The sequence below is a fragment of the Lycium barbarum genome, chromosome 10 (genome assembly GCF_019175385.1).
Source record: "Lycium barbarum isolate Lr01 chromosome 10, ASM1917538v2, whole genome shotgun sequence".
Taxonomy (NCBI): Eukaryota; Viridiplantae; Streptophyta; class Magnoliopsida; order Solanales; family Solanaceae; genus Lycium; species Lycium barbarum.
In genome coordinates, this window is record NC_083346.1 from 109,899,869 (window position 1) to 109,910,836 (window position 10,968).

General features: G+C 33.5%; 1 protein-coding gene across 2 annotated transcripts; it reads left to right on the forward strand.

Moving 5' to 3' along the window:
- The first annotated feature begins 5,516 nt into the window (after positions 1 to 5,516).
- LOC132613678 (myosin-binding protein 3-like) lies at positions 5,517 to 10,140 on the forward strand. Of its 2 annotated transcripts, XR_009572054.1 has the most exons (5): positions 5,517 to 7,178; positions 7,643 to 7,822; positions 7,948 to 9,300; positions 9,388 to 9,679; positions 9,842 to 10,140. XR_009572054.1 is itself a non-coding variant. In XM_060327814.1 (4 exons), exons 1-3 carry the CDS (start codon positions 5,741 to 5,743, stop codon positions 9,258 to 9,260), a joined length of 2,931 nt encoding a protein of 976 aa, XP_060183797.1. In that variant the 5' UTR covers positions 5,517 to 5,740; the 3' UTR covers positions 9,261 to 9,300; positions 9,388 to 10,140. The 2 variants fall into 2 exon arrangements, 1 of the variants encoding a protein (XP_060183797.1); XM_060327814.1 differs by having other exon boundaries at positions 9,388 to 10,140.
- Positions 10,141 to 10,968: the final 828 nt, after the last annotated feature.

Here is a 10,968-nt window from a genome sequence, read left to right on the forward strand (position 1 = left end):
TTAACTAAAATATGTTCATAGCTAACTAATTGACGAGCTGCGGCAATAGTTGAAGCCAGTGGTGGATTTAGGATTTTCATTTAGGGGGTTCGGAAAAACAACAAAAGCTGAATATAAAAAATAATGTTGTTGATGGGAATCGAACCTAGGATGCTAGAGATAATTTTGAACATCCTGAACTACATGAGCTAACTTTTTGCATATGTTCAGGGTGTTCAAAAGTTAATATATGTACATAAACACAGAAAATCTATCCTATATATACACTATAATTTTTCGCCGAGGGAACACCCTTACCTCCACTTAAATCCGCCCCTGGTTGAAGCCATACTCAATCAAAAAAGGATGTTATCCAAACAAATTTCAAGTAATAGTGAAAATGAATCATTGATAATTCGCCAGATCATTGATACAAAAAATATACAAATACCAAATTCGACTTCGATACTCCACACAAACTAGAGGAAGTTTTTTTTTTTGTGTGTTTGTGGGGGGAGGTTATTTTCTTTAATAGAACTTACGGTTTTAATCTTGAGGTTACCCTCAAACTCCGGATCCTAATCCTACAACTCAAAATTAAGACAATGTTGTACTAACACTCATGCAAGAGTATTTAACCTTTATTTAGGCTAGGCTTTTTACTACTCTAAGCTACCACATATGCCAAAATTGACAAATAAGTACTCTCATGTTATCAGCTTAGCAAACACATATCCACGTCACAATACACGAGGTAAACTACCTCTTCTCTTTCCCACCCAATGCGTGCCTAGTCATCGACGAAATGGTCGAGATTTATGAGATCTCAAGTTTAAATTTTAGAAACAAAAAAAAAAAAGTAATTTCTTTCCGTATGTTCTCATCTTGGTGAATAGAGTTAATCGGTACTTGTGTTGGTGGAAAGAGGTAGCAAGTAGTGGCAGAGCCACATGTACTTAAGGGGTGTCAACCGACACCTCTTCATCGGGAAATTACATTGTGTAGCTAGATAAAAAAATATTTTTTATGTATGTATATTACATATTGACACTCCTTGGCTTCTTCGTGAATCTACTTCTTTATATTTGACTCCCTTAGTGAAACACTGATAGCAGGTACCCTATAGAATTAATCAAATGCACGTGAGCTGATCCCGGCATCATAATTATATATATATATATATATAAAGAACTACACTCTCTTCAAATTCTTTACATTTCATGTGGAGTGTGGGAGGGGGCCAAAAAATATTAAAACATGATAATCAAACATTGCTAAGTTGGATACATAGGTGAACGATCATTCTTACTTATCCCTCTTTGAGCAATTACTACAACATTTCAAGAATGTTAGCCCTCCACCTTGGAAAAGAATTACTAACCTTTGGGTCCCCTAGTTGAAGGTGTCAAACTTTCTCCAATGCAATAATATCCACATTTATTTTCACACACAAAATATTATCAGGTCATCACAAGATTACACAATCCAACTTTGCTTAATGTTTCAATTTTATGACAAAGAACCTGGATTGCGTACTCCATCATTTGCAATAAGTATAGGGTTCCAATTATTGTTATAATTAATCATGTATTAATTGCATTCATTAATCAAAATAAAATAATCGAATCATACACGGTTCCTTCTTCAAACTCTCATGAGAGATATTCGATTTGAATTTGTTAAAGAAGTGCAACTTTAGTTTCTGATGCAGCTTGGAAATTAAGGGGGAAAAAACAAATTAAAATTTTGATATGAGAGTGAAAACTCGATAAGTATACATGAAATTAACTCGTAAAACAAGGACTACATTTTGATAGTTTTGATTTTTAAGTTTTTAAAACTTTTAAGGAGATGTCTTGATAGCTACGTGAAATAAGCAAAATACCACTAGGGGTTTATTGTGATGGATGAGATCATTTCATTTTTAATCAGAGGTCTCAAATTCGAGTCGTGGAGAGAAACTTCCAGTAGAGAGAACTATTTCTTTATGGATCCTATGTAATGCGAATCTGAATTAGTCATGTTAGTAAATTCCGGACGCCTGATGATTATAAAAGAAAGGTACTATATTATCATTTGGGTCTTTTATTCAATGGATGGAGCGTAAAAAGTAGTTCGCTAATTTTGAAATTTTCCAACAAATAATTAGAGGACGAATGGCTTGAAATTGAAGACCACTAAAAGTTTTGTGGGCCAAAACAGATATATGGTTGAACTAAGTGGCTTAAGTATTAACAATTCTTTATCAGAAAGTTATGTTCATTGAATCATTACCAGTTTTCTATGTTATATTTTTCTTTCATTTCAATTGTTTTTATATTTTGTTTAATAATCTTTTCATGACTATATTTATAGTACTTTGAACTAAAATAAGCATGGAAATATAATTGTATGTATCCTATAAATAAGACCCTGATCAGAAATACTTAGATATTAAGGTTTTATGTTTTTCCATTCATTTTTTTGGTAGAATAAAAAAATTAAGGTAAGAGGGAAGACATTTCCTTCACATTAATATCCGGAAGATAAATCTGGATATTTTCTTGATCAATGAGGATTTTTCCCTATTGAATATCATTCTCAGTTTAACAACAGAAACATCCGATAGTTTAAATATGAAACTTGCAAAATAATTATAGTTTAGGGGGTTTCCAGCCATTATAAGAACCATGTGAATGACTTATTTTACCACCTCGCATCTCAAATGAGTGTTAACATACGCTTTGTCATTTGTCAAATCAGTGGAATTTTAACCTTGAAAGTTATAATTCAAGGGCTAACGAAAATAACACATAATTTGAATATGAAACAAGCAAAAACATACAGTAATTCTTTAATTTTGGATCCACTTATGGCCTCTAATTAGATAAGAAACAGTATACAAGTAACTATGCCTTCAAGTTGAAGAGTGATCTGGAAAACTTACAGGTTGCTCAAAGCATGCCATAAAGGGGCATGAGTACTTAAAAGGATGAATTATTTCCCACACGGCCACACACAAAACAATATTTTGTACCGACGGAAAAAAAAAAATCCCGATGCTATGTTGAAAAGAGGGAAAATTATGATCTCCAATTGCGTTAAATTTGCCTCGCCTTTTGAAAGTTTGGACCCTTTAATTGAGCATCAATTGAAATTTCGATCTGACTTCCAAAACGAAAGTGAACACAGGTGAGAGGACCACACTTTCTGGCATTCCTCTCGTTTTGAATCAATAGTTCCACACAAGTCGTTGCTAGTATGTTTAATGCACATACTGACTTACTGTTATACCTTAGACCGACATGTCTTCATCCCGAAATAAATAGATACAAAATCTATTCTGTTTGAAAATTATATATCCCACTTGAACATATCAAATTTAGAATTTAAAAACTTCTACAAATTAATAAATAATCAAACCAAACAACTATGTTAAAATAGTAAGTAGTGTACCATCTTTTTGAAATTTTGAATCCATCATTGATTAACTATACAATACAATGATAACACAATCAAATAGATTATTAAGTTTTACTCAAATTCCATTAATTGAATAGGGGAGATTGAGATGTACCAACAATATCTTATATTCAAATTTCATGACCAAATTGTCAAAAAAATAGGAGTAGTATTAATTCTTGAATTAATAATCGAAAAGATCCATCTTAGAAATTACAATTATCATATATAATATTTGATAATAGGTTGGACTAAAAAGCAAAAGGGCGTGCGAGTGTGACAGACAGATTTATATGATGAAATCCTGCATCAATGGGCCCTCAACCTAACTTTAGCTGGTGGTCCAAATTCTATTTTCTTGCTGGATGGGCCCCTTTCCAAAGAAATAAACAGAGTGGAGCGGCTTTAGATGTTTTTGGATCCAAAGCCTACACTTTCTGAAATATAATTTATTTATTTTAGAAATCCAAAGAATTATATTAGACAGAGAAATGAGAGAGGATTTTTCTAATTTTTTTTTGGGTTGTTGCGCGGATTGCCATATTTGTCAGTCGAACTACTCTTATTCGCTGGTCTATGAAATTAGAGGTTCAGTGTTTGATTCCTAGCAGAGTAAAATAAAATAAAAATTGCAACACAAATTTTTATAGAAACTATGCCTTGTCGGGCAAAACGGCAGAGAAACTATACTTTGTCGGGCCAAGTTGCATAAAAACTACGCCTTGTCAGGCATAGTTCTGTAGAAATTAAGTTATCTAGTATAAATTGTGTAGTAACTAATTCGCTCAGGATAAGTTTATAAAAAACTCTACCTTGTCCGACATAAGTTCTGTCTTGTCCGGCATAAATTATGTAGAAATGAAATTATGTTGGATAACTTAATATCTATAAAACTATGCTAGACAAGACATAGTTTGTATGTAACTTTGCCCGACAAGACATAGTTTCTATGGAACTTTACCATGAGAAATTAGGTCATAGATTCGATTTTTTTTTTCCTGATGTTAGGGATATTTTTGGTCATTTTTTGTTACTTAAAGTGCCGAAGATAAAAATTAAAGACCAGCGATTTGAGGGACAAAAATTAAAGACCACCCGAGACAGGGGAATTCGTGCTAATTGCCCAAGGAAATTGACATGTATGTACGTTTCCCATTTATAGTGGGCATATTCTTTACCCACTTTTTTGTTGAGCAATTGGAGCCAAAATATATTGGATCTAAATTTGTATCCATCCTAACCTCATGCCTATTCTTAAATAGAGTAACTTATCTTTACCGGATTGTGAATAGAAAATTACGGAGAGTTTGTTATTTGTCACGTATGTTCTTTCTTGAAAGAAAATGAAGCCCTCGTTGGAGTACGCTGGAATAATACTTTCATTAGGAGTTCAGACCAACCAGACTATAGTTACTAACAGATTATTTGAATTCGAACTTGTAACAATTTGACTTGTCTTTAATTATTGAAATATTTACGGAGGACATGGAAATTTAATTTTGGAAGCTTAGAATAATGATAAAATTATCTTCGTGTGACTTAATAGTCACGGATTCAAATTGTCAAGATGCTCGTAATAAGCTATTTATATCACACTCCCTTACGGTGCATCACTTTCTTAAATTCTGCACGCACTGAACTGTCCTTCAATTTATTCTCAAGAGTAAAAGTACTTTCTTCTTTAAAAAAAATGAAGGTGAAAACTAATAAGATAAGGATAATAGTTATAATTAACTAATTAAATAAATGAATCGGTACGAGAAGAGCAATCCAGCAAATATTAGCTGTTGAATGCGCAAAGCTTAGATTAAACTTTGTTCAAATTCAAAATTCTTTCACAAATATTCTTTTCTTTTCATTTATTTGTTTCAGTTTGTTTTTATTTTTATTTTGTCACATCTTTATAATTCTTTTTACTACCTACATAGATTGTGATAGAGTGATAAATATACCTTCTTTTTTTAATTATGACTTTTGGATTTGAATTCCTTTATTAACAAACATTTTATCTCCTAGGTAGGACTTTCAGGTGCGAAATCGAATTTAATCGACATTGGATAAAAACCAAAAAAGATCTTTTCCACATATTATAGTCTCATTTGGCCTCACTTTCTCATTATTCATTCCAAAATAAAAATCGTCTCTTCATCTAATCTACTTTAAACTGTTTTCCCTCTTTTTTCCACCTTCACTCCTCTCTTTTTCTCTTTCAAGATTATGTTCCATTGATTCTTTAATTATCTCTATGTATATGTCAAGAAAAACAAGTTTCTAACAAGTTTCATTTTAGTGTATTTTCCTTTGATCATCATCATCATAAATGGCTGCTAACAAGTTTGCAACCATGTTACACAAAAACACCAACAAGATCACACTTATTCTTATCTATGCAATCTTAGAATGGACTCTAATAATTCTACTTCTTCTCAACTCTCTTTTCTCTTACATGATCATCAAATTTGCTGATTATTTTGGCCTAAAACCACCTTGTCCATTGTGTTCTAGAGTTGATCATCTATTTGATCATCAAAAGACTAAAACTCTGAACAAAAATCATCTCTGTGAAGCTCATAACACTGAGATTGCCAAATTGGGATTTTGTTCAAATCATCAGAAGTTGGTTGAATCTCAAGACATGTGTGAGGATTGCTTGTCCTCACAACCCGATTTTCGTGGTGTTTCGGAGGATTTAGCTTTGTTTGAATTGATCAAGAATGGTAAGGAAGTTAATGTGGAGAATTGTGAAGTGAGTTTGAAGTGTTCTTGTTGTGGTGTGAACTTGGAGAGAAAATTTTCAACTACTACTAATTATATTTTGATTAAGCCTTGTTTTGATGATTTGGGATATGCCCAAAAGGGAAATTTGGTTGTTGATTCAGTAGATGATGAGAACAAATGTGATGATTTGGATAAAGAAAGATCAGATCTTGCTATAGAAAGTTGTGGAAATGAAGAAAAGATTAGTCTCTCTGATGATTTGAATAAAGAAAGATCAGATTTTTCCATAGATAGCTGTAGGAATGAAGAAAAGAATGATCTTTCTGATGATTTGGATAAAGAAAGATCAGATATTGCAATTGAAAGCTTTGGAAATGAAGAAAAGATTAATCTTTGTGATGATTTGGATAAAGAAAGATCAGATTTTGCCATTGAAAGCTGTGGAAATGAAGAGAAGACTAGTCTTTGTGATGATTTGGATAAAGAAAGATCCGATTTTGTTATTGAAAGCTGTGGAAATGAAGAAAAGACTAATCTTTCTGACGATTTGGTTGTTGAAGGAGTAACAGATTGCATAAAGGAGAACTGTAGAGAAAGGATAATGAAAGATCAAGCTGTTCAAGTTTGTTTGACAGATGACTTATCTTTTGAATTTTCTCCTCAGCACTTGGATTTTGTTGTTGAATGTAGTGGTCATAAGTTGATTCCTATTGAATTGATTGATTCAACAACTGAGGATGATCATAGAAAAAACCAAGAGACGGACCAAAATCGTAAAAAGAATGATGATGAAGTCAGTTTGGACACTAAGGAACAAGTCAATGAAGAAGTTGAAGTGGTTGTAGAGAACAAAGTTGCAGAAGTAGAAGAAGAGACAATAATTTCATTTCTTGATTCCATGGAGATGAAAAAAGATGAAAATGGTTTGGTTCTAAATGAACAATTTGACAATATTCAATTGCACCAAGGACCTGCCAGAGATAACGTTCAAATAGTGGCTGAAAGTGTAAGGGAAGAAGAAGGTTTAGATGTTTCACCAGGTATATTTTATACTCTTCTGAAGATAATCTCATTTTTTAACTCTGCATTTTTGGATTTTAGTATGTTTCTTGTGATATATTTGCATTTTACCTTTGTAGTTTTAGAAGAGATTACCCTAAACTAACACCATTTTTCGAGCTTCATACCTAAACTGTTGAATGTTCCTGTTATCCCCTGGACTAAACTCCCTTTATTAAAAATCCCAAGTTGAATATGTGGCAAATTGTTTGGGTTAACTTGTTGAGAGGCATGTGAGAGATGAAAAACGTCTTAAAAATGAGTCCACCTGACACAATGAATTCATGGTAGTTCGGGGGTTATGTGAACGCCTAATAGTTTAGGTATGAAACTCGCAAAGCAGTAATAGTTTAAGGGTTTTTAAACCTATTCACTCCTTTTTTTACTCTGAATTTTTTGGATTTTAGTATGTTTCTTGAGTTATTTTTGCATTTTACCTTTGTAGTTTCAGAAGAGGTTTCCCAAATGGCACCAATTAATGAAACTGATGCAGAAGTGTCAATTGGAAATGAGATTCCTGATATGGATCTCTCAGATGAGATTCCATGTCAAGTAGCTCTTAATACATGTAAACATGAAGAACCTTCCACAAGTTTTGCCCATTTCCATGAAGTAGATCAACATGGTAAGCTAAGAATTTTTGTTTTATTCCCTGATAATTTTTCTTTAGTACGAAGTAACAAATGGTTAACTCGCTTTTTACTATTGTTGTGGAGTTATATATTTATTAATCTTGTTTTACCATATTAGGTCCTGAAGAAGATCAAGAAAAACTATTAGAACTGAAATTAGTATCAGTTGAGTTTGATGAGCGTGTGATGGACAACCAATCATCTATCTCTTCAAAACTGAATGAGATTGAAGAAGATAAAGTTCCAGAAACGCCAACTTCTATAGATAGCTTCCAACAGTTACATAAGAAATTACTGCTCCTTGAGAAGAAAGATTTTGGAACTGAGTCTTTGGATGGGAGTGTGGTTAGTGAGTTAGAAGGTGGAGATACAGTTTCAACGATTGAACACTTGAAATCAGCATTAACTGCTGAGAGAAAGGCTCTACACGCTTTGTATACTGAGTTAGAAGAAGAGAGGAGTGCTTCTGCTGTGGCTGCTAATCAAACAATAGCTATGATAAATAAGCTTCAAGAAGAAAAATCAGCAATGCAGATGGAAGCTTTGCAATACCAAAGAATGATGGAAGAACAATCGGAGTATGATCAAGAAGCATTGCAACTACTGAACGAGCTCATGGTAAAGAGGGAGAAGGAAAAACAAGAGCTAGAGAAAGAATTGGAAATATGTAGGAAAAGGTTATTGGAATATGAAGCAAAAGAAAAGACGACGAGGATGTTGAAGAGTAGAAGCAAGGATAGTAGTGCACGAAGCGGATTTTCATCAGCCACAGAGGACAGTGAGGAGTTGTCTATTGATTTGAATAAAGAAGTAAAGGAAGATGAAAGCTTTTATGGTCATCAAGAATGTGAGGATGATAAAGTTCGTGTCGATGCTGTTCTAGAATTGGAAGAATCGTTTGTTGATTTCGAGGAAGAGAGGATGTCGATTCTTGAGCAGCTAAAGATGTTGGAAGAAAAACTTATTACTATAGATGATGAGGATGGTAGGCCAATGGAAGATTCATATAGAGAGAATGGAGATCATAAAGAGGAAATTTCTCATTTAAATGGAGAGATAAATGATCGTGCCAACGGTTTTTTGAGTGAAATGAATGGGAAACTAATTGTCAATGCAGAGGGAAAGGGGCTTCTTCCACTTTTTGATGACGCAATGAGCGACGAAAATGGAGATGTTATGCTAAATGGCCATGAAAATGGATTCCATTCCGATGTGGATAACAAGAAGCTAGATGTGGAAGAGGAGTTGGATCATCTACATGAAAGGCTACAAGCTCTTGAGGCAGATAGGGAGTTCCTAAAGAACTGCGTTAGTTCATTGAAGAAAGGCGATAAAGGGATGGATCTTCTTCATGAGATCTTACAACATCTTCGTGATCTAAAAAACGTTGATCTTCGTGAAAGGAGCTCATGTAATGGTCTCATATTATAGTCAGGTTCTAGCTGAATTATCGCGACAAAGAAGATAATTGGTAATTTTCTATCTTTAACTCGACAATGTCATATGTTTTTGAAAGTCTATCACATTGTCTTAACTTCTTTCATATTCTTTTTGGCAGCTATTTAGCTAAAACGGGAACTCAACGATGCAACAGATATCTATGGAATAGCCGAAAAAACTCTGTTTTCATTGCAGAAATATTATGGAAGGGTAAAATGTAAATCCCTTGACAGAGAGATCAGGCCCTGGAAATGGTCTGGGTATTTTGGTCCTAATGGTAGACACCAATGGTTTTGCGGTCTGCCTAAGTTTTTGTTCTGAAGCTTCAATGATCATTTGTCAAAGTTAAACCAAAAAAATGATAGTGTCCGAGTCAGCTTACGTGCGTCTCCACTTTTTGTGGGCAAAAGGTGGGGAATGATGAATGTGTTTGTGTGGTCCAGTTAGGGCGAAGCCATTCTGTGTTTGAAAAAAAAAAAAAAAAAAAACTGTGGTGGCTGAGTTAGCTTATGTGCGAAATTATTTTATCAGCTACCTGCTATCTTTCACTAGTACAAATCTGGCTTTTGTAGGTTGTGAAAGGGAAAAAGCACTGGCTTGCAAAGCTGGAGAGGGTCCAACAAAGATTCCAGTGCCAACCAATTTGTCCTTGTTTATTGTAGACAATTAGGAGCAGAAACATTTTTTTTTTTCTACTTTTATCATTTTAAAGGGTTAAGGCATAGAGGGAAAGTAACTTCTTTTTGCCTTATCTCTCATCTTTTTCATCATTTCATCACATGAGATTTGTTATTGTTTTAGAAGGCAAAGTTGTCTAGTTGTACACTACATGTATCTTTGTAAGAGTATACAAAGAGTGAGTGTTTCTGTAGTTATGTTTCTTTTTCTATCTTTTATTATTTGGACAGTCAGCTTTCATTTTGTAAAGTTCATCCCAAAAATATCGTGGATGTACAAAAACTACACCATCTATTGTAATGGAGTAGTAGTTAAGGAGAGAAGAAAAGCCAAAGATTTCTTTCAACAGAATGTTTTAGTTTAAGCAAAAACAGAACTTCGGTAGGTTGAGTGAGAATAACTAGTAGTATCTCCAGCTTATTCAACTCTTTTAATTTCTCTTCTCAAAAACATTGGAAAGGGCAGTGCACGAGAAATAATCATATAAAAATTATTGAATTTTCGAACGCCCCGAAAGGTGCTCTGGAACAGTTGAAGAAGGTGAATAGGAGAATCACTATAATTATAGCCCTAGGCAAGTTTACTAAAGACAAAAGTAATTTATTTAACGGAAAAGGGTCAAAATTACCCCTGAACTTTGAAAAATAGTTTATCCATACCCTTCGTTATACTTTAGGGCCAATTATATCCTTACAGTTATACTATGGGGTCAATTATACCCATATGTCTAACGGCTGTCACGTGGTATCATCTCAGCCCTTCAAAATTATTTTATCCTCAAATAATTTTTTACCCACTAAAATAACTCAAAACGACCTGAATTTTTTTTTTTCCAGCAAAAATAATACGGAATTATTTTTCCAGAAAAATATAAAAATAATTCCGTATTATTTTTGCTGGAAAAAAAAAATTCGGGTCGTTTTGAGTTATTTTAGTGGATAAAAATTTATTTGAGGATAAAATAATTTTGAAGGGCTGAGATGATGCCACGTGGCAGCCGTTAGACATAAGGGTATAATTG